The sequence below is a fragment of the Podarcis cretensis genome (assembly GCF_951804945.1).
Source record: "Podarcis cretensis genome assembly, chromosome: 1".
NCBI lineage: Eukaryota > Metazoa > Chordata > Lepidosauria > Squamata > Lacertidae > Podarcis > Podarcis cretensis.
In genome coordinates, this window is record NC_137170.1 from 44,241,068 (window position 1) to 44,265,748 (window position 24,681).

The 24,681-nt window shown below is 46.1% G+C and overlaps 1 protein-coding gene across 2 annotated transcripts; it reads right to left on the minus strand.

The window, feature by feature from the left end:
• Positions 1-1,191: 1,191 nt before the first annotated feature.
• On the minus strand, positions 1,192-21,351 carry RHOV (ras homolog family member V). 2 transcript variants are annotated; one of them, XM_079965213.1, is made up of 3 exons: positions 20,870-21,351; positions 5,416-5,469; positions 1,192-3,969 (listed from the first exon to the last, which is right to left on the minus strand). In XM_079965213.1, the coding sequence occupies exons 1-3, from the start codon at positions 20,960-20,962 to the stop codon at positions 3,529-3,531; spliced, it is 588 nt and encodes a 195-aa protein (XP_079821339.1). In that variant the 5' UTR covers positions 20,963-21,351; the 3' UTR covers positions 1,192-3,528. The 2 variants fall into 2 exon arrangements, with proteins under 2 accessions (XP_079821339.1, XP_079821338.1); XM_079965212.1 differs by having other exon boundaries at positions 5,416-5,474; positions 20,870-21,349.
• Between the last annotated feature and the right edge of the window lie 3,330 nt (positions 21,352-24,681).

Here is a 24,681-nt window from a genome sequence, read left to right on the forward strand (position 1 = left end):
TGCTTTGTAAGTGCACTGTGTTATTACAAACTCTCAGCTTTTATGTCTGTAATAAAGATAGTAAGAGATTTGGCACTTTAAGAGAGTTTTTTGAATTAGTAATATTAACTCTGCGAGATGAATGCAATAAAGATTTAAGAGATTTTGTACAAAAGAATGCTATATGAATTATCATTATTGTTAAAAATATAGAACCTTTCTGTGGCCTTGAGGCTTTTATAATTGGGTCTACCAGCAAGTTTGGTTCAGCACAGGGGAACTGAGGAAGGTATCAGTTTACTCTTATATGGAACACCATAAAAATGCTTCTTATGAACTAGATCCCCTACCTCAAGTGTTTTCCTAGGCTTGCTGTACTCCCAAAAGATAATGTTTGGGTTTTTTGCAATGAATTACTCTAAAGGTTATTTGACAGTTTGCTATCACTCCCAGTCAGATAGGTTTCCATCAAACTGCTTCTCATCAGCTAGTCTGGAAAGCAGCAGTAGCAGCTGACACAGCAACTCTAAAATCTGTGTCACTGTGGATTTCCTTTAGAATTAAATACACCAAAAACAGAAACTCTCCCTCCTGGCTGCCGCCCAAGCAGCAAGGCATGCTGCAACTTGGCCAGGTCAAGTGACGGTTGGTTACAGCAGGATCAAAGTGCTTAGTCTATGTCTATTTTGCTGGCGTCCAAGTAGCTTGCTGCGAAATAATGATTTTATCAAAGTAATGGCCTTACAGCACAGATACTCTTTCCTGTTGCCAAAAGAAATAATGCAGAAAACTGAACTGGTTGCACAGATGGAACTATTATAACAACACGACACTGAATTCCACCCAATGGCCTACTTTGTGTATGATGGCACCTGTATTATCTGTATTTATTAATTATGTCTGTACTGCTCCCAACAGTTTATTTTGCTTTTGGAGGGATATTTTGTGGCTTATTTATTTAGCAATCTATATAGAATGAGGTCTTCAATAATTCAACCACACACATGTGATTAAGGCTGAGGAGTCCAATTTGCCGAGTTTAATTTGGATTTAATTCACCTGACATTTTGCAACTTGTGTCTTGCTACTTCTGCGGGAAGAAAATGTTCTGTGACTCTTATTCATCGTCACTAGGCTTTTGATACCTTGAATTCGTTTCCATTTAATCTGTGAAGGTATTGCCCACCAATGCAAATAATTCACAGAACCGCATTCATACTTAAACAAAACATCTTTATTTGGAAACAAAACAAAAAGTGTATGATACACAGTCCCTAGGGCAATGGGAACAGGATTGAGGATCCTTTCTTTCCCAGGAAGAACTCCTTGGAATCCCTCCAATGCTACAAACATGAAGTGACAACACCCATGCATCCTTCCCTAGTACTGCAGGAAAAGGGAAGCATGCTTAGTTCCTTTGAACTCCTGGTGTTGGCACTGCCTTTAAGATTCAGTCCTCAACACAGGGCTGCCATGATGTCCAACCTCATTCCAGGACCTTCCCCCGTGTACAATGGAAATGCATAAAGACCCAACATGCAGCGTTTTCCACTTGTGCAGCAAAAGTGTGCCGTGCAACTCGAGAATAGCGATGATCAAGAACTGCTTCAAACACAGCACATTTCCAACATGCAAACTGTGCGCTGATCATCACACAAGGCGTACAAATGCTGGAAAGTCATGGCTGAGCTTCCCAGTATATCTACGCATAGCAAAAAGGAAATACGCATGATTACCGCATGTGATGATCAATCCCTGATCTGGATGCTGTTTCCTGCCTGTGGAGACATCAATTGAATAAGCAAAGCCACTCAGGTTCCCGCTTCTCATTCACATTTTCCAAAGCCTGGCATTTAAGAAACTGGTGAATTCCAAAATACTTGTGTATTTAGTAACACAGTGCCACTTCTTTTTCTTTGCTATACAATTTGCAGGCACTCTCACCTCTTATACAAAGGTCCAGGATTGCATTCGGATCCTTATCCAGAGGTGAGATCTCTCCGACTCCAGGGCTGCCAGAATTTCTGGCTCTCACGCTCCACCCATAGGTCGCAAAGCCAGTTCTTTCCTGATACAGGAAGAACAGCAGTCTCTCTCCTTGCTTTTAGTACAGCACATCAAAGATCTTATTTCCATGACAATTCCTCTATTGCATCTTCCTTCATTTGAATCTGAGGTATGACTAACCATCAAGAGGTGAGGTCACTGAAGGGTTTCTTAGTGCAAAAAAACACAACTCTCTGCCAACCTAATCTAAACCCCATGGCGACATACTCTCCTGTCTCTTGGTTTCTCTAGTCTATGCCAGCCTGGTACAACTTCCACCAGCCTTAGCCAGCTGTGCTGATGGGACCAGGAAGTTCAAACATCTGGAGGGCACTGCATTGGGAAATGCTCCTTTATGCCTCCCTTTCACCTTCCTTAAACTCCCTCTGTATCTCTCTCTGTCTCGCTCTCTTCTCCTTCATTCCTACCATCTCTCTGCCCTTCTTGTCACGTGCTTCTCCTATATTGCCATTTCCCTCCCATTTTATCTTCTCACTTTTACAATATTTGTGAAATTTTCTTACAGTTCTTTCAAATGCACTTGGTCCTTCTTAAGAGGGAAATATTCACATTTAGATGCCGGAAGGTACCCTACCCCACCAAAAACCTCAAATACATGATGTCCAAAATGATGTACTGTATTGGAATAGCATTGTGGAAGCATAAGGATCATTCCATGTCATTTCGCTAGAAAATGCTTTGTCCTTTTAAAGACGTGCCACACAACTGATATTCCTTCATACAAACACCCTGCTGTCTGGAGGACTTATTCCGCTTCCTGAAGCAGGACTGAAAGCAAAGTATAAAAGATACCTTTTCCTTGAGCAGGCCATGTTATTTGACATTGTTGTCTCCCGGGAGAAATCCCTCTATCCTTGCCTGTGCCTTGAAAAGGAGATATCAGCCTCAAGAATATATCTCAGGTTTAATCCCGTGAGGTGGAGTGCTGCTGCTTGGCTGAAAAAGGGACCACTTCAAATTATGGGGCAGGGCTGTGGGAAGGACAAGGCTGTGAGGGCACACCAGCACCCGGTGCTCCTGTCAGACTGGCCCTACAGCCCTGCCCTTGCCCCAATAAGCAGAAATGCCATTGTCGGGGGGGGGGGGCAGCGGTCTGGCACCACCCCACTGCATTGGCTTCTCCTGGGTTTAAATAAGATGCTGTGAGGAGGTTCTGGAAACTGCCCATGCTGTCTGGGTACCTAAAATGACAAGCTTGGCTATTCTTTAATACTGAACTCAGTACAAGAAGCTTCAAACCACCCCAGTTCTATTGAGATTGCATGAGCCATTTGGTATCCTGGCACTACTACACAAGTCCACTTCCTGTCTTCCAGGAAAGTTCTATCCCAACCCAGCAAATCATGGGGCTCCAGGTCCCCTTGGCTCGCGACACTCTCCTTGCTGGAGCCACTTTTTCATTCAGTTAGCCACTTTGCCCTCTGTGGCAGAAAGTGCAAAGTCCAACCCCGACTTCTAGGCCTCTTCATTCCCAAACCAGCTTCAGACAAAACAGAAGAACTTCTTCCACCGGCACTTGGAGAGAGTTTTTATTCCCTTGGCTGTCATTTTCTTTTCCTGTTGGGCCTTGTGCTCAACTGCGCTGATGATGGCTGTGTCAAAAACCTCCTTCAGGTTCTTTTGAGTCAGAGCAGAGCACTCGATGTAAGTCTGAGCCCGGATTTTCTCAGCCAGGCCTTCGGCCTGAGTTCTTGGCACAGGCCCGGCATGATATTGGTCCAGATTGATCAACACATTGACGTCGTCCCGCAGATCTGACTGTGTTCCCACCAGCACCACGGGAGTCTGGGGATTGTGTGTCCGTATTTCAGGGATCCATTTCTCCATAACGTTCTGGAAGGATGTGGGATTTACAACACTGAAGCAGACCAGGAAGACATCTGTGTCAGGGTAACAGAGTGAACGGAGGCAATCAAAGTCTTCCTGCAGAGGAAACATAGGAGATGTTGCATACCGGCAGAAACTAGCTGTGGCTGATAAGCTAGAGGGTTCTCATAAAATGTAGTAATGCTGTCTTTTCCACAAAGCTCTAAAGCAGGGGTCAGCAACCTAAGGCCCATGGGCCGGAAGTGGCCTGCAGAGGTCATTTGACTGGCCCCCGAGCCGCCCCCGAACTGAGTTACCTGCTTGCGCGCTGCGCTAAACCGGTGCAGGGACTTGCTTCCATGGTGCCGGAAATTGCATCTGCGCAGACGCAGATGCCAAAAATCACGTCTGCGCATGCATAGACGTCAAAATTGCGGGCGCATGCAAGCCAGCCCATGGAGGGATCTCTGCGAGACCGATCGAGCCCAAGCAAGATAAACCTTGCTGACCCCTGCTCTAAAGCATACATTTTCATCCTTTGTCCCAGCAAACCTTCTGAAGCCAAGAAACAAAACAGCTTGAGCTTTCCAAGTGTAACCAAAGGGAAACAAAGACAACTTGGTAGCTCACCCACTCTCATAACTAGAGGAAGCTCAGTTTGGCCCATGTACAGTGGTACCTCTGGATGCGAGTGGGATCCGTTCCGGAGCCCTGTTCGCATCCTGAGTAAAATATAACATGTGACTGCGCGTGCCACGTTTCGCCACTTCCATGCATGCGCGTGACGTCATTCTGAGCGTTTGTGCATGCGCGAGCGGCGAAACCCAGAAGTAACGTGCTCCGTTACTTCCGGGTCGCCGTGGAGCGTAACTTGAAAACGCTCAACCTGAAGCACATTTAACCCGAGGTATGACTGTAAAAGGGAGAGACTTTAAGGTCCACTACAAAGAGGGATCTCAGCCAAGCAAAAAAAGCCAGTTCCAATTAACGCTTGGGAAGCTTCTCTAGCCAGGGCTGCACTTCTATACAGAGATACCCCACATTTTTCAGTACCCTGGCTGTGGAGGCTTCAGTAGATTTCAATTCCTGGAGCCCTCAGTTCTAATGTTACCTCAAACACAAACTCATCAGGTGACAATACTGCATACCCTCAGCTGCGGTACAGGGATCCTAGCTGTGTTTCACTGTCTGAGGCAGTATGGAATACCAGTTCCAGCGAATCACAAGTAAGGAGAGTTTGGTTGCGTTTAGGTCCTGCTTGTAGGCTTCTGACAGGCCTCTGGTTGGCCACTGTGAGAACAGGATGCTGGACTAAATGGATCTTTGGCCAGATCCAGCAGGGCTTTTTCTTAATTTGGTAAGATTGGCCTAGTAGGTCTGTAGTAAGGATTACAGGGGTGATGTATCTGAAACATCTTAGAACTTGAAATGTGCTGTACAAGAGCAATTATTAATGCCACTCAGAATTTCACTTTGACCCAGATTTTCACCACCTTCTTCCTGACATTCTTGGCACCCCATCAGAACTCAAACCCGTATTCTCCTTTAATTTATGAGTCTCACCTGTCCTGCAGTGTCCCACAGCTGGATACGAAGTGGTGCCCCATCTACCAGGACCTGCACTGCAAACAGAAAGAGAGAGAAGGTTGGGAGTGAGTAATTGCTGGATATATTTCACACCCATCTACTAACATGTCCCCTGTTTTATATACCTAGGAGCTCTTTGAATGTGAGGAGCTGCACAGTGTCAAAAAGCAGCCATTTGAAAAGCAAGCGTTCCTCCATATGTCCAGCTACTCCCTTCTTTTGCTGCCACACTAATGAAGGGATGGAACCAGCCATGAATAGCCAACGTAGTTTACTGTCAACAGCGAAACTGTACTGACGGTGAATTATTTGTGCAATGTTTGCAACAACATTGTTCCATAATTGCAGTATAGTTTTAAAAAAACAACAAACCAACCAAGCAAGTTTGGATTTCAATATAAAGGCCTCTCCCTTGCAGGTTTCGTACAATCCCTTTGCAGCAGGCCAGTTTTCTTCCACTAGTGTACAAATCCCAGTGACTTAGGCTGCGTATACACCATCCCATTTGAAGCACAAGCACAAAGTTTTCTCAGTCTGGAATCATTCATGTCCGAACTCAACATGATGTTTTCAACCTAGGTTTATACTGGATCATCCACAAGGATGGGTGGATGTAGGTACTTGATGCGCATTTGAAAACCTTGCCCTTGATTTGGTTATCCATGCCTTTTCCTCCCTGCACATGCCCCAGATAAAGAAAGGAGGAAGTGGTGATTGTTATCTTGGTATAACTACGTCATTGCACAGATGCAGATACACCCTCCATAGCCAGGACCGCCCACATCTATTTTCAAATGGAAACACTGCAGAATAATGCAGAAGGGGCCCTTGTACAGAATATTGCCCAATTTTCTGGTTAGTGCAGAAATGCAGAGCTAGAGAGCATCTCGGTCTAGCCTCTGTTTGAAGACTTTCCGTGAAGGAGAGCTCTCTGCCCACCCTGCTACAGGTTCCATTGCAGGGAGTTGGACTAGATGACCCCTCAGGAGCCCTTCCAACTCTGCAATTTTATGCTTCTAGGACCGTTGTCCTCTCTGCCTTCCACCCTACCAGTCCCAATGGGAGCCAGCCCCCACTGGAAGTATGTCACAGTTTTGTAGCTTCTCTTCACGAGACAAAGAACACCACAGATGAGACCATGTAATGGAGTGTGTGTGACAATATGCAAATGAATGCAAATGAATGACTGAAATGAAATGAATGAAAGGAAATATACCATGGAGGAATGTTTTTTTAAAGTCTTATCCGCTACCTTGAGCTGCATTTAACTAACTATTACAGAGTGAAGCTGTGAGCAACACGAGCTCTGGAACATTAATAGATATTGGGGGTAGCTTACAGAGAATGTAGAGACAGGGTAATAAAGAAAAACAACAACCCAAGATAAAATGCATAATTAGCAGGAGTGTGTAATCAAGAGAAGCAGACATCCTGTGCTAAAGACAACAATAGCCCATACTTAGCACCAACTAGTGATATTGCCACTGTGTCCTTTCCTCAACTGGGGTGTGTATGGGTTCTTTATTTTGTAGAGAGACAGGGTTAAACTTTTCTCAGGCTTTGTGCCATTAGCAGGTGACCACAAACAACCTCGCTTCAGAATTTACATTGATCTACTGAGCATACTGAGCAAAATAACTCTCCCTTCCTTGGGGCCTTTCGGTGCAGTGGGGCAAAGGGTGCCCTGATCACATTTTCGCCTGTGTCTCAGCTCCTTCCCCACCCCGAATCTCAATGACAATGGAGCAACTAGGTGGTGCCTTTGTACAGCCCTTTCTTTCCCTTTTTTCCATGGTGAGATGTGCACTCCTACACAGGAAAGAGGGAGTGTGGTGAAATGTCCAATTTAAAATAAATAAAACTTTATGTGTTGAGGGGGAGGGAGGTTGTACCCAGAGGATACCACCCCCACTGACACTTTGGCTACCTCTGCAATAGCCGTTCCCATGAATGGAGGGGGGGGGGACCACTAATTTTTCCAGCTACAAAATATTGCACATTGAGCACTTAGAAAATGTGAGATCTCCATTCTCAGAAGCACAAGTTTGAGGAGAGATTCGCAAATGCATCAAAGGATAAACAAACAGGTGTTTTGGGACTACGGAATCAAGGAGCATTTTGGAACTGCAGAAAAACAGAAACGTACTGAAATGGAGACAAGAGAACAAGACAGCACAGTCACAGTGCATTACAGTGGTACCTCAGGTTACAGACTCCGCTAACCCAGAAATAGTACCTCAGGCTAAGAATTTTGCTTCAGGATGAGAACAGAAATCGCGCAGCAGTGGGAAGCCCCATTAGCTAAAGTGGTGCTTCAGGTTAAGAACAGTTTCAGGTTAAGAACGGACCTCTTAACCCAAGGTACCACTGTATTTGTGGAAAATCCTACACCACGGAAAGGCAGTAAGATACATTCAAAGTTACTGTTGAAGATCCCACAGTAGTTTAAATAAGTAGGTTAGGGGATTTTGGTTAAAGAAAAATGGAGTACAAACTCCTCTTAGGCATGGGACAATTAGAAAGGAGCCATCAGTTTTCACTTCAGTAATTTCATTACATGCTGCCTCAGCGGCCAGGCAGGCTCCTAGGGACTCAAGGCCTCCAAGCTGTCAACTGGGCTGGGCTTGGATATTCCTTGAAGTGCAGCCAAGGTGTTAAAGGTAGCAAGTGAGGCACAGGGAAAGGCAAAAGACTTTGGTTGGCTCAATGTGGCAAAACAGATACAAAAGCAGGGTCACTGGAATGGTCAGGGGTATCAGGCGTTGAAGTCCAACAATGTTAGGAGGGCATCAGTTTCCCCACTCAAGACTACGCTGGTAGATGTCTTGCCCTTTGCTGTTTATGTATGAATACATTACTGACAGAGTTAATGATAAATTAACCTTGTGTGTGTGTGTGTGTGTGTGTGTGTGTGTGAATTACAAAAGAACGTGCAATGTCTTTCTTGATAAGGCCTAGGATTCTGCAAAGGGTAACAACAAACTCTTCCAGCTAGGCCTCACCTTCAGGAGCTGGTCTCCTGTTTCTTTCTAAGGGGCCATGTGCCAGATAGAACATATCTGGGTCTAAGCAAGACCTTCACACTATTGGGCCAACCCTGAATATCCGCACACATGGTTGCATCGTTATCACGTGACCGGGTGAAAATAGAGGTTTCCTTATTGAATTTTAGGGTTCAATGTTTGGAGCGCAATGAACATTTTTGCCTGCCACTGTGTTGGGTGAGAAGGGGGTTTAAAAATGGCTCCACATAAGTACAAAAACAGGTTAAAAAAGAGAGATGCAGGGATAGCTCAAGGTCCTAGAGTGCCTCTTCAGCCATCAGAAGAGCTGGTGTGAAATACATCACTTCTTTATAGCTGAGCCCGTTAGCATATCGTAACCACAGAGAAAGAAGGGAAACCTGTTCCTGATCAAAAGATTCTACTTTGATCTTCAAGATGCTGAGCATTTCCCTCTTGGTGTCTCATTTCTAAGTATTTACGTATTTGCCAATCCCATGGGTGGGGGTTAACTGGGAAATAAATAACTGGCATGTGCAGTGTTTGAGGGAGGATGCAGGACATGTGTAGGGGGGATGTCCTGTTGAGCAAGCAGAAATAAAGGCACCAACAGGATGTGGTAGTTGTATACTGCCCCAAATACTTTATCAGAAATTCATGTGAGAACTGTGAACCAATAGGATACAGACTGTAAGTTCCCTGGGGCTTTATTGCTTCTGTCACTTTGCAGCCTACCCTGTACATCAGGTTTGGGGGAATCTGTGGCCTTCCAGATGTTATTGGGATCAAACTCCTACCAGCCCCAGTCAGATAAACCCTGGACTAGGTGGTTTCAGGACAGTCCCTCAGCTGTTACTGCCCTCCATTCTTCTGGAGGAGGAAAATCACATACATTTCCTTAGTAACTGCCTGTGCTTATCTTCCTCTCTTTACCTGGGTGAACCAACTGGAAAAGAATCAGGAAAGAGGAAAGAGAAAGAAGTTGGGAGGAGCACAGGGTTCATTCGTAAATTATGGCAACAGAGAGAAGGGTACGTGGTGGCAGTGTGAAAAGGTGCAGAACTGTGACCCCCATTTCAGGGCATCCAAATGCATTTGGGACGCAGGTGGTGCTGTGGGTTAAAGCCTCAGTGCCTAGGGCTTGCCGATCGAAAGGTCGGCGGTTCGAATCCCTGCGGTGGGGTGCGCTCCCGCTGCTCGGTCCCAGCGCCTGCCAACCTAGCAGTTCGAAAGCACCTCCGGGTGCAAGTAGATAAATAGGGACCGCTTACCAGCGGGAAGGTAAACGGCGTTTCCGTGTGCGACTCTGGCTCGCCAGAGCAGCGATGTCACGCTGGCCACGTGACCCAGAAGTGTCTCCGGACAGCGCTGGCCCCTGGCCTCTTAAGTGAGATGGGCGCACAACCCCAGAGTCTGTCAAGACTGGCCCGTACGGGCAGGGGTACCTTTACCTTTACCTTTATAATGCACAGCACCTCGGTATGAGGAAGTTTGCTTCTTTCTTCCCCCATCACTACAATTTTGTAGGTCTCTCTAAAACCTTGCATTGGCCCCTCCTATACGCAATGGAAGAATTTCGGCATAACGGAGAAGCAGGCTAAACAGGATAGTTTGGTGGTTGAAGGTCAATATTTATGCATATTTCTGACCCCGAGTGACGAACTAACTTGAAATGACAGGTTATTGGTAGTTCAGATCTAAACCTGTATGCATGGGAAACTAATTTCTCACCAGGAAGCCTGTCTGGGAACTGGATATGAGAATCTGCACCAGAGGGGCTGAGCTACAGAGCAGCCTGGGGTGTTGGTGAAGTAGCACCCACCCCCCCTTCCCGACAGCCTTCCTGCGTCTGAAGTAGCAGAGGTTCTCTCCAGGTTGTTTGTGACATGGACCAAGATCTGTGTCAGGGCCAATTTTCTGCTCTGCCTCAGGACATGATAACCATGGGGCTGTCTTTGTACACTGTATGCCTTCTCGGTGGACTGCCCAGTGTTGCTTTTCCAAGTGGTGAATGGGCTGTTGAAATCCAGCCCTGAAGAGAAAGCAGATAACCATAGCAAAGCAGCCTTTGACGGCAATCAGCAAAATTGCTCGTATCCACATTTCACTTGCTGTCACAGTTAATGCAAGTCCTGTGAAGGTGGTTAGAGCACTGTCTGCTTGAAGTCGGTGAGATCAGTTGTTGCTGCCTGAGGAGGGACAGGACCCTGGAAGGGATCAGGCCCATTGCATTCTCTCTTGGCCGTTTAAGCAGAGATGGGTAGGGAGCACTTAATGCCTCACTTATGGAGGAGAAGATGCCCACGGCATTAAAGGATGCAGTGGTGCATCCCCTCTTGAAGATGGTCTCCCCAGAACCTGAGGTTTTAGATAACTACCACCCAGTTGCAATAATCACTTACTGGGCAGGGAGATTGTGTGGTGGCTGCTATCCCTGGATACAGCAGATTATGTGCACCCATTTCAGTTTGGCTTCAGATTTGAATATAGCATTGAAACAGCCTTCGTCACCCTGGTTGATTATATTTGGGAGAGTGACAGACAGAATGGTACCCAGTTGAGTCTGTTGGACCTCTTGGCTGTGCTTCATACCACTGACTTGAGAGCCAGTGTGGTGTGGTGGTTAAGAGCGGTAGTCTCCTAATCTGGGGAACCGGGTTCGAGTCTCCGCTCCTCCACATGCAACTGCTGGGTGACCTTGGGCCAGTCACACTTCTCTGAAGTCTCTCAGCCCCACTCACCTGACAGAGTGTTTATTGTGGGGGAGGAAGGGAAAGGAGAATGTTAGCCGCTTTGAGACTCCTTAAAGGGAGTGAAAGGCGGGATTTAAATCCAAACTCTTCTTCTTCTTCTTCTGACCACAGTATCCTCCTGGCGTAGGAATTGGGGGCACTGTGTTACAGTGGCTCTGTTTCTATCAATAGGACCATTACCAGAGAATAGCATTAGAGATTTTCTGCTTAGCCTCGTAGCATTTATACTGTGGTGCACTGTGGGGATTCATCTTGTATTGAAGAAAGAAGAGGAGCAGGAGGAGGAGGAGGAGGAGGAGGAGGAGGAGTTTGGATTTGATATCCCGCCTTATCACTACCCTAAGGAGTCTCAAAGCGGCTAACAATCTCCTTTCCCTTCCTCCCCCACAACAAACACTCTGTGAGGTGAGTGGAGCTGAGAGACTTCAGAGAAGTGTGACTAGTCCAAGGTCACCCAGCAGCTGCATGTGGAGGAGCAGGGACACGAACCTGGTTCACCAGATTACGAGTTCACTGCTCTTAACCACTATACCACACTGGTAAAGGACTCCTGGATGGTTAAGTCCAGTCAAATTCGACTATGGAGTGCTGTGCTCATCTCCGTTTTCAGGCCGAGTGAGCCAGTGTTTATCCACAGACAGCTTTCTAGGTCATGTGGCCAGCATGAGTAAACCGCTTCTGGCACTACAGAACACTTTGACGGAAGTCAGAGCTCACAGAAACGCCATTTACCTTCTCATTGCAGTGGTACCTATTTATCTACTTAGAATCAGAATCATAGAGTTGGAAGAGACCACAAGGGCCATCGAGTCCAACCCCCTGCCAAGCAGGAAACACCATCAGAGCACTCCTGACATATGGTTGTCAAGCCTCTGCTTAAAGACCTCCAAAGAAGGAGACTCCACCACACTCCTTGGCAGCAAATTCCACTGTCGAACAGCTCTTACTGTCAGGAAGTTCTTCCTAATGTTTAGGTGGAATTTTTTTTCTTGTAGTTTGGAACCATTGCTCCGTGTCCGCTTCTCTGGAGCAGCAGAAAACAACCTTTCTCCCTCCTCTATGTGACATCCTTTTATATGGCTATCATATGCACCCCTTGGGCTATCATATCACCCCTTAACCTCCTCTTCTCCAGGCTAAACATGCCCAGCTCCCTTAGCCGTTCCTCATAAGGCATCGTTTCCAGGCCTTTGACCATTTTGGTTGCCCTCCTCTGGACACGTTCCAGTTTGTCAGTGTCCTTCTTGAACTGTGGTGCCCAGAACTGGACACAGTACTCCAGGTGAGGTCTGACCAGAGCAGAATACAGTGGCACTATTACTTCCCTTGATCTAGATGCTATACTCCTATTGATGCAGTGGTGTGCTTTCAAACTACTAGGCTGGCAGGAGCTGGGACACAGCAACGGGAGCACACCCCATCGCAAGGATTCAAGCTGCTGACCTTCTGATTGGCAAGCCCAAGAGGCTCAGTGGTTTAGACCTCAGTGCCACCCACGTCCCCATCTTGTATTAATAAATGCTTCCATGAAACTGCTGGGTGGTGCTGGGGGTTTGGAGTGTGGCTTCATCAATATGCAGATGACACCCACTCTGTATTCCACTTGCATCTGAATCAGGGAAGCCAGGCCAGTGTGTAGAGTCAGTGATGGGCTGGACAAGGGCCAACAAATTGAAACTGAATCCTTATTAGGTGGAGGTGCTGTGGATAGTAACAATATATACATAAATTTGCTTTTTTACTGTATTTTTGGTTTCTATGGAAGCCGCCCAGAGTGGTTGGGGAGGCCCAGCCAGATGGGCGGGGTATAAATAATAAATTACTATTATTATTATTATTTGTCAAATGCCATTATCTTCTCTCTGGTCACTTACCAGGAAGAAGGTAATGGCACTTACTACTCATGATCTGTTACAGTGGTACCTCTGGTTACAAACTTAATTCGTTCTGGAGATCTGTTCTTAAGCTGAAGCCGTTCTTATCCTGAGACGAGTTTTCACTAATGGGGTCTCCCACTGCTGCCAGTGCGTGACTTCCGCTCGCATCCTGGGACAAAGTTTGCAACCAGGAGCAGCTACTTCCAGGTTAGCAGAGTTTGTAGGCCGAAGCATTCGTAACCAGAGGTACCACTGTATTCTAAAGGCAGCCACTTCCCACAAGTGTTAGCCTTGTTGCAACCATACATGTGTGTGTGTGTTGGATTGTGTGGTTCTCCCATATCCTACACAACAAAGATGTGCTGCCTGCAGACAGCCTCCAAACATTATAATTTGGGTTCTGGGAAAACGTGATTATTTCCATAAGAGAAGCCTAACCCTGACAGTGGACAATGCATAAAAAAACAAAGGACAAATCTTTCGAGAAACTTGTGGAGGGAAACTCCAGTGAGATTGTTAGTTTGGGGTTGTTGTTTTTTTTAGACAACTTATTCAGGTGTATAGCTGATAAGATTTGACCATGTGGCTCAGACCTTTTCTTGCTCATAAGATGATAATTTAAGTTTAGCCATGTATTGCAGCTTGGCCTGGAAGGCAGAACTCATGACAATGTCCTTATGGACCCTAATTTGAGGCAGCCCCTCAAAGGTGCAGTGAATAATCACTTGTGGTGGTGGCCACTTATGCCTCACCAAAAAGAAGAAATGCAACAAAAAAAGATTCACATAACCTGTGCATATACTACAGATTTAAAATTAATTACTATTATTTAAATATGAATACAACACATCTCGCCATAGTGGGGAAGACCAGGACCTGCATGTCTGCTGCCCAGCTGCTTTCAGTGTTGAAGGGCAGCTCCAAGACCCCTGTTGTACTTTCTGATGGGCTTTTTTAGTCTTTAAACCAGATTTGGACTGGGCAGCCCTTGAAATGAAGGGCAACTTTCAACAGAGGACCATTCCTCTGTAAAGCAGGGCAGATGGCTACCCTAGCATAGTGTGGACATAGCATGGGCATGGGAACCAGGGATCAAATAAGTGCTTACCTATGAAAACTCATTGGCTATCTTTAGATAAGTCACTATCTCTCAGACTGCTATTGTGTGAAGAAGAAAATGAGATAAGGGTGCATTGTATCCTGCCTTGAGTCCTTGGAGGAGTGTCAAAAACAAACAAACACATTTCAAAAAGAAGATTGCAAAGCCTGTTCTGTGAGCACTGGGAACAAGGAGGCACAGGGCAGAAAGAGCAATTAAGCTGCTGTTGCCATATCTTGCAAATAAATTTGAAGATCAGGAAGATAGCCATATACAATAGCCCCTAATCAGGATAAGGCCTTGCCTGGTCTCCCAAAGGTTAGCGATCAGCTGTGTCAAATTGGGTGTGGAGCAAAGCCGTCACAGCCTTCACAATATTAAATACCCAGCCCCCACACAGTTGCCAGTGTAAGGAAACTGCTTCTCAACAGAAGAACTGAGGCTCCTTTGCACCCTTGGCCAGGAATTGTAGTGGCGCCTCTGAAGCCAGGTGAGAACATGGACCAGAAACTGAAAAAGTGGAGAGGCGTGAGGCGAGATTTCTGCGCTGCCGTCCCCCCTGACCAGTACCCGGGGGGGGGGCAGCAGTGGCAACCTAACCAACCACTAGGTTTACATTTATATACTCCCCTCAACCATATTAAGATTTCAGGACAGTGCAGAAAATAACAGATCAATTCAGTAAAACACAACAATAAAAGCAACAGGTGAAACCTGAAAATAGATGAATGATTATACTAAATGACCAGCAGCGGAATGACCGCTGACATATGAAATTGGTGTCTTTGCTCTCTGAGTCACAGTCTGCCTGCCATCTAAACATTACACATGCTTCCAATTAAAAGAACAGAGATATCGCCTCCAGACATTCTCAGCCTATTTGCACTAGACTACTCATTTTTCTAGGGGAGTCTATGTGCAGTGTAGGGGAAAGGTTCAACTTTAAATGCCTGCTGAAAACTTTTCTGTTCCATGAGGCTTATACAGGCAATTAAGAATACATATTTTATATGGCTTCTATAGTATGGCTTCATGTATAATTGTTGTAAACCGCTCTGATTTTTTTTTAATGACTAGCTGGATGTAAATATTTTTCCCCATTTTATTTATTTATTTATACTTTACAAGTTTATACATTTCATTAATTTTACATTCATTTTGACATTTCAAAACTTGACTTACCTCCCCCTTTTTCTGTGGTTCCTTAATTTTTTTAAAAAAATATCTTCTGCATATTCAAATTAACTTAATTTACTCATTTATTCATCTTCTTTAAATATATACTCTTATAAAACTGCAGGTTGTTACAATAATCCTGCCAAAGTTTTTATCTGTTTATAATTTATCTGTAAATATTCAATAAACCATTTCCATTATTTTATTTTATTTTTATTTTTTATCTTGATTACTTATTTCTCTGGCAAGTTTCACCGTTTCTGCATATTCCAAGCTGTATGTAAATATTTTATAAATAACGAAAGAAATAAAATAAAAGGTGAAACTGTTTTACAGCCAGATCCTAAGGTAAAAGTCAGTCTCAATTCTACTGAGCACTTTAAAGTGTTCAAAGTCTTTCAAATACATAATCTTTGCAACCATCCTGTAAGGTAGATTCGTCACCCCATTATGCAGACAGGAGGCTAAGTAAAAGAGAGTGCCATCTAGTGAGATTAGAGCAGAGGTGAGATTCAAACTGGGGCCTAGTTTAACTAAGGTTTAGTTTCTTTACTTGCTCCACCCCTTTTACCCTACTTCAAGCAGCTCAATTAAAACATGCTTGAGATGTACACCCTTTACTCCAGTGTTTCCCAACCTTGGGCCTCCAGCTGTTTTTGAACTACAATTCCCATCACCCCTGACCACTGGTCTTGCTAGCTAGGGATGATGGGAGTTGTAGGCCAAAAACATCTGGAGGCCCAAGGTTGGGAAACACTGCTTTACTCCCACAGCTGCCCCAAATATCTGTCAAGATGTGTTCTACTTATTGCAGGCTGATATACTACCACTGTTTCCAAAATATAAAGAGACAGACTTTTTGGAAACTTTCAAAGGGGCTGGCGGAACCTAACCAATTGATACCAAGAAATTGATGCAATCGTTTTCTGACTGTTTCAAAAGAGAGCTTCAGAATTTTGCGATTTCGTTTTCCGATTTGCAATAGTTTTATCCTTGAATTTTTATTTGATTGGTTGGTTGGTTGGTTGGTTGGTTGGTTGGTTGGTAAGCTGCCCTGGGACATTTGGTGAAGAGCAGACTTCAGGTACAAATAAAAAACAAATAAAATTCCATGGGCTTTAGGTAAAGGTAAAGGTACCCCTGCCCGTACGGGCCAGTCTTGACAGACTCTGGGGTTGTGCGCCCATCTCACTTAAGAGGCCAGGGGCCAGCGCTGTCCGGAGACACTTCCGGGTCACGTGGCCAGCGTGACATCGCTGCTCTGGCGAGCCAGAGCCGCACACGGAAACGCCGTTTACCTTCCCGCTGGTAAGCGGTCCCTATTTATCTACTTGCACCCGGAGGTGCTTTCGAACTGCTAGGTTGGCAGGCGCTGGGACCGAGCAGCGGGAGCGCACCCCGCCGCAGGGATTCGAACCGCCGACCTTTCGATCGGCAAGTCCTAGGCGCTGAGGCTTTAACCCACAGCGCCACCTGCGTCCACTCCATGGGCTTTACTCTCAGGTAAATGGATTGCAGCCATTTCTTTCTAAACCCCCATCCTCTCCCTGTTTGTTGTTCTTTAGTTGTTTAGTCGTGTCCGACTCTTCGTGACCCCATGGGCCAGAGCACGCCAGGCACTCCCGTCTTCCACTGCCTCCCACAGTTTGGTCAAACTCATGTTGGTAGCTTCGAGAACACTGTCCAAGAACACCCTGTTTACTCAGAAGTAAATCCCAATGTGTTCAATAGGGCTGGCTCTCAAGTTAGCCTGCATGGGATTGCAGCCTTTGCAGCATGAGTTAAGGAAGGCTGCAAGGAAAACGCATTGTGCCCTGATACCTTAAAGGCAATGGCCTACTTCATAAAAAATGTTTGGTTGACATTTTGTGCAGGGTTCCAGTATGAAATCTTTTAAGACCCAAGAATGTTCCAATCCCTTTTTGACTTTGGAACCATCATTCCACACAGCTGCCTCCTGGCACCTGAAATTCTCCATCCCAATTAGAGATACAATAAACACCCCCTCCTCTTTCCACAGGTAATCCCTTTGCCTATGCAATTCACAGGCAATACTAGGAGAGTCCTCACACCTAGTTCTCACCCGCTGTGCCTTTTCCTCCCTTCTCCTTACAAGGCATCCAGACTGACAGAAACTCTCTTGAGGCGGGGACTAATGGCCTTTGAAGAGCCTTGAGAGAGTGTGGGGCAGGGCAGGCCCCAATGGGATGAGAAGGCAGGGAGCCAGATCATTTAGACACACATGGCAACAGCTAGTGTTGTAATGAAATCCTTTTGAAGCCTAAAATTAATTCTTAATATTGAAAGAAAGAGGGTTGTGTTTGAAGTAAACAAACCCAGGTGCTTAATTTTGCACTGTTTCAACGCCAATGCATTTGTTGTCCCTTTAGGAGGAATGGCAGGAAAGAAATGTAATATATAATTGAATATTAACTTCCATTTTTTGAAAATGCATCTGTTGACCATAACAATGATGAAATTGGACTTTCCAAATAGAAGAACAAACAAACTTGGTTCTTTAACAACTTGGGTCCAGAACATCTCAGGGACTTCCTGATCCTGGATTATATTGGCAGAGACTTTTGGCAGGGAGAGGGGGTGATTTCCCTCATTGGTGGTTCCCCAGGTGCATGACACACACCTCTGGCTTTGACCCTGTATATCTGAAGAAGAGTCTCCACCCATATCATGAGATCCAGCTCCAAGGGCCTTCTGGCGGTTCCCTCATTGCGAGAAGTGAGGTTACAGGAAACAAGGGAGAGGGACTTCTCAGTAGTCACTCCTGCCCTGTGGAACACCACCCCATCAGATGTCAAGGAAATAAACAATTATCTGGGTTTTAGAAGACATCTGATGGCAGCCCTGTTTAGGGGAGTTGTTTAATGCTTGGCATTTTAATGTGAACCATACTGAGTAGTGGTATGGAGTAGTGGTTAGAGCATCGGACCTGGGAGATCAGGATTGAGATCTCCACTTTTTTCTCCCAGGAGCTCAGGATGGTGTACATGGTTCTTCCCTGCCTCATTTAATCCCCACAACAACCCTGTGAGGTAAGTTGGGCTGAGAAAGACAGTGTCTGGCCCAGAGTTACCCAGTGAGCTTCATGGCTGGGTGGGGATTTGAAGCCTGGTCTCCCAGGTCCTAGTCCGACACTCTAACCACTTTACTGTTCCTGTGGAAATGTATGCTACCATAGTAAAATCATGCCTGATCTTATTCCCTAAGAAGTACAGAACTCAGAGCATGTTCTGTCAGTTGGCAAACAATCCCTCCAAATGTCTGCTTCTTTTTCTACCTTCCATATGATCCTTCCTGCATTTCCAGTTCAGTGCCCTATCACATGAGCTGCAGTGTGGGAAACCTCCTGTCTGTACAGAGCTTAAGGCAATCCAGCCCCACGTGCTATGGGGAGTTTCATCCTAATAAATGAATTACTAACACAGCTTCAAATGTCACAACTGCTCTCTCCTCTTTTCCTATGCTTGAACTGGAAACACAGTCTCTTGAGGTTTACTCTCCCAATTAGAAACACCCAAAACCAGTTGAACAGTCTTCCACAGTTAGTTAAGCGAGAGTGCTGCCACCCATGTTTCGGGTAGAAGACCAAACCTGTTTCCTTTATATTTTTTTTTTCAGGGTTCAAGATGTGTCCACTTGACAGCTTTTTAATTTTCTTTCAAAACCTCTTAAAGATATTGACACTGATTCAATATTGGTGGGACTATGTAAGATACATATGGCTACTGGTGCTTTAAATAATGGCCTCATTCACACATCACTTTAAATCACACAGAAGCTTAATTATAGTTTAAAGGTAAAGCTTTTGTTGCTGCCCTGCTACCAGGAGCTAAGCCATGGTTTGGCTTAGCTTTACAACCAAACCAGGGTTCAGGTTTTTCTCTCCCAAACCATGAACAAACCTTGGTGACAGTTCATGGTTTATCTGTAGAGACACAAACCACAAGCCCTTCAAACTTTGATGAATGAAGTGGTTGTACAGTGGTACATTGGGTTACAGACACTTCAGGTTACAGACTCCGCTAACCCAGAAATAGTACCTTGGGTTAAGAAATTTGCTTCAGGATGAGAACAGAAATCATGGGGCGGCGGCAGCGGGAGGTCCCATTAGCTAAAGTGGTAAAGGGACCCCTGACTATTAGGTCCAGTCGCGGACGACTCTGGGGTTGCGGTGCTCATCTCACTTTATTGGCCGAGGGAGCCGGCGTACAACTTCCGGGTCATGTGGCCAGCATGACTAAGTCACTTCTGGCGAACCAGAGCAGTGCATGGAAACGCCGTTTACCTTCCCGCCGGAGCGGTACCTATTTATCTACTTGCACTTTGACGTGCTTTCGAACTGCTAGGTTGGCAGGAGCAGGGGCCAAGCAACGGGAGCTCACCCCGTCACAGGGATTCAAACCGCCAACCTTCTGATCAGCAAGCCCTAGGCTCGGTGGTTTAACCCACAGCGCTACTCGCATGGTACCTAAAGTGGTACCTCAGGTTAAGAACAGTTTTAGGTTAAGAACGGACCTCCAGAATGAATTAAGTTCTTAGCCCAAGGTACCACTGTAATTACTTCCCTTTCCCCCCACCTCGCCTGCACCAGCGCATAGCTAAGTTTAACTGTGGCTTAAAGCAACAGGCAATGAAGGCCACTGTACTAAGCATTTATAGGAAAGCAGCTTCTCTGGGAGGAAGTCCCATTTAGCTTCTCTGAGCAGACATGCATTGGGGTTGTGGTGCCAATGAAGTTTTGTAAGGGATCAGGTTAAACTGCTTCACAATCTATTTCCTTGACAGATGAACACCATCCGATTGCTGCAACTGGCTGGCCAATTACAGTATATGATACTGGGCTCAGAAGGCTGGTTGTTTGCAGCAGCTGCAGCCCCTCCACTACAACTCCAATTACACCCAAGAAGAGAAGATCCAAAAGTCTTTGCTTGGAACAGAAAACACATGCAGGCCTCCCCCTCATTTTCTTCTGGCAAAACTCACATTTGAAAGGAGATAATCAGTAAGCAAAGTTTTCCCTGGCTCTGCATCTGCCTGCTGGAGATAGCTTCACCTGGTGAATTTCCACCTCCCATGCTACTGTTAAAGGCACAGGGTGGGGGGGGGGGAGAAAAAAGCAATCCTTTGCATGCTTACTTAATTGCTTCTTAATATGTATGTATATATATTTTTAATCCCCACTCAGACTTCTTACATTGCAAACAATATTAAATTACAACATCCTATTCTAATAAAACACAGTCATTTAAGCCAGCAGTTTAATAATATGTATCTCGATATATATCTCAATAATATACATCTCAATATATCTCAATTGTCACACATGCCATTGATCTATTAATCATGAACTTTGTATCCCACTTGTCACTGCGAAAGGTCTTGTTGCAATTAGTCAAGAACGCAGAGCGCCAAAATGACAACAGGCCACAGCGTACCCCATTGTGGCAAAATGGACCCCAGTACATATCAGGAAGGAAGGAGCTGCCCAGGTTCCGCTCTGCTTACCTGAGAAGGTGTCCAGCGCCGTGGGCTGGTACTGGTCTGGGTATCCGTTGGTTGTGTAGCTGACAATGAGGCTGGTCTTGCCGACTGCCCCATCTCCTATGAGGACACACTTGATGCCCAGCTCGGAGCCGCTGCCTCTGCTGGGGGTGCTGCATCTTCTCAAGGTGGGCGAGTAATCCAGTAGCTCCTGGGGGGGCATCGCTGGAGGAGCGAGAAAGGGGACACTTGGCGTCCCTCTTTTGAAACAAAAAATGTTGCGATTGGATATTTAGTTCTTCTGGGCTTAAAAACACCACAACTGCCAAGCAGGAAGAAGTGAGAGCCAAACTCGGGTCAGTCACTCTGTTCCCACGCGCAGTGGTAGTATCTCATTTTCTGGGACTGCATCCCTTCAGGTGTCTTGGGTCTGGAGCAAAAGAGAGTTGCATCCGGGCCGACTACTCCACCTTTTCACTTTGCATTTAACTCCCGAGACCTGTAATGGTTGTTTTTTTTTAATTCTTTAAGCCACCCAGAGCAGCTGTGATTTGCATGGGCCCACCCCCTTTCCCGGTAACCTGATGCTGCCTTATAGGTGCTTGAGCAAACTCCAAACTCCCAGCCGCCTTTCCTCCTTTTCCTAGCACTTACTGAAGGTGCTGTTTGTGGCAAACTGCTGGACTGACTGACACATGAGGGTAAGGTGGGGTGAAGCGCCATCTCGCACAACAAACAAACAAACAAACAAACAAACAAACAAACAAACAAACAAACAAACAGGTGAAACAGTTTTGCTACTGTGGCTTCTACCTCCACTGTCTGAAGCAGTGCTGTTGTGGTCAGATTCTGTTTACAGGCTTCCCATGGGCATCTGGTTCGCACTCAGCCATGAAGCTCACTGGGTAACGTCTCTCATGGACTCTTAGCCCTCCCTCCCTCACAGGGTTGTTGTGAGGATAAAACAGGGAGAGGGAGAACCAGGTACAAGCAGGGACCACCCCCTCTTGCAAAGAGGCTTTAATCCCCTCCCTGCTAGATTTAGCAGCCAAGAGTCCACCTCCCTGAGCCTTACTAACTGAAACTTATCCAAAAAACAGGACCACACAATGCTCTGGACACCCCTTGAGATTCATTTGCTATCAAGGTCCTGGCAGATGCAAACGATTTTTTCTCTCACCAAGGCTGAGCAGTCATTCAAAAGGGTGTTTCCAGAGGTAGTGAGACGGGGAGGCAAATGAGATGATTGCATTTCAGAACCCCTCCGCCCTCTTGGCCCAAACAGAAACAGCTATTGATTTTTGCCGGGGATTTCTAAAGAGGATCGGGAGTGGTGGCTCTGGTCAACAAGCAGAGCGTAGCAACCTAAAGCAAACGAAGGGGAGCTGTGAGCTCTCCTATATCCTGCAAAGGCAGCATGGCAAGCAAACAGGTTTGACTTTCTGGAAGAGGTGAAATCTTGGGCTCATTTCATGCATATTTTCCTGGAGGAAACCCAGGTGGTCTCTTCCTCTTGCATTTGTTGCTGGGGGCTCTGTGACAAGCTGCACTCACAAAAGCCAGCATCATCATTAGTAGAAGAGGCAGCATGTTACTGAAAAACAATGGATTTAAAAATAGAGCTCTGAAGCTTTAATATTCTACATATCTGGGAATAAGTCCCACTGACTCTATTACCTCTGAGTGTACAGGCTGTAAGTGACTTATTCCCAGCGGCGTAGCGTGGGTTGTCAGCACCCGGGGCAAGGCAAGTAATTTGCGCCCCCTAACCCGGGGCAAGGCAAGTAAATCGCTCTCTCTCTGCTCCGCACAGTGGGCGGCGACCCGGCAGCTCGGATCGGATTCGCACAGCCAGCACTGTGAGAGAGAGTGAGTGAGCCAGGTAGGGGCAGAGAGCTGCGAGTGCGCCCCCCAAAATGTTGCGCCTGGTGCGGCTGGCACCCCCTGCACCCCCCACGCTACGCCACTGCTTATTCCTGTGTGTTGACATTAGCGTTCCCAGTGACACAATCACTGGTGCGGCAAATGCAGTCATTGCAATGAACTTGGCAGGCAAGGATTAGGAAAGTGAGAGATGAACACACCCATCCCGTAGTGCTCCTTGAGAAGGCTAATTCTCCCCCTCCCCCCTTGCCCTTCTTTAGAACAATGGTTATGGTAGCTTTCACTAAGGATATTGCAACAAAATTTGATCTGTGCATGCTACCTCTTAGCACATCCTCTTCCTCCAAGCTCAGGGCTTATTGGCATGGAATCCATGCAAGACGCAGCTAATCCATACCAAGCAATACATAGAATCATAGAATTGTAGAGTTGGAAGGGACCCTAAGTGTCATCTAGTCCAACCCCCTCTGCAATTGCAGGAATATGCAGCTGTCTCAAATGGGGATCGAACCTGCAACCGTGGCATTGTTTGCACCATGCTCTAACCAACTGAGCTATCCAGTCCATTCAGTCCAGCTCTGGGTTCCCCACCTGTTTATACTGCAAATGTACCCAGCAAGGGGATCCCATCCAGATGACCAGCGACAATGCCTGGTCCACATCCCCTGCAAGAGGGAGGTAGCCATAGGAGCATAAGTGGAGCCTGCTGGATCAGCCCAATGGCCCATCTAGTGTAGCATCCTGTTCTCACAGATCATATTAATAGTGTCGTTTGGAACTAAACTTAGCAGTAAGGCAAAAAATTTCCCTAGAAGCAGAGCCAGCTCCAGATTGGACAGAGTCTCCTCTGTTGTCACCACTGATCTGTCATCTGGGCCTGTAGGGTGGCTGGGTTAAGCTACCCTGTTAATTTAAAAGGGTGTCTAGACCCAGCCACTTGGAGCGGCTTAGAGTGCCAGCCAGAAAAAAAACACGACTATAAGTTGGTCCCTGGGGCAGGTATCATCGGTGCTCAAGGATGCCAGGTCCTGCTGGCCCTGCTATACATTTGCCCCAGGGATATCCCTCCAGATGTTGCTGGACTCCAACTCCCATCAGCCCCAGTCAGCCCAGCCATTGGTGGGAATTGTAGTCCGAGAACTCCATATTGGCCACTTCTGCAGCATTGAGCCTTTCTTGCCACCCTTGGCACAACCCAGCTTCCTGCAGCACTCCGTGACTTCTGGCCAGCTGCCTGAGAGTGGCTGCTTGAGTCTTTATTCACATACTTCGTGAAATAATCACTCTTCATTTTGCTGATGGACTCCTGCTTTCTGCCTTAGTTATATGTTTCTGACAACGATTGCCTAGAATGACTTCTTCACCTCTGTGGGAATTGTGCAGTGTCTCAATGATCTTTAATCTGAGCAATTAATTTATTAGAAACAAACAACCCTGCTCCCACAGGTTTCTTTCTCAGGCGTTATCTGGCTCCCAGCATCTAAAAATTACAGGTGCAGTTTCACTTCAACTAAAAAAAAAAAAGTAAAAAGCTTTTCAAACAATGGGACCTGACTTCAGCTAAGAGTTTTGTTTTTACAGCCAGAGCATATCCTCGCTCAGGAAAGGTGCACAGCTGATAGCTTTGAAAACTAAGGTCACATCCATGCCACACATTTAAAGCAAATGACTTCCTCCAAAGAACCTTTGGAATTGTAATTTGTTAAGGGTCCTAGGTACTGTAGCTCTGTGAGGGGCAAACTGCAATTCCAAGAATCCTCGGAGCAGTACATAGTTTGTTGGGGGTGTAGCATGGGTGTAGCCAGGATTTTTGTTAGGGGACGGGGGACAAGACTTTTGTGGAGGGGCAAAACTGATGTGATCAGTTAGTTAAGTTGTTTTACTTGACCTGGGAGGGCAGCTGCCCTCTGCCCCCCCCTTGGCTACACCCATGGGGTGTAGGTATTGTAGCT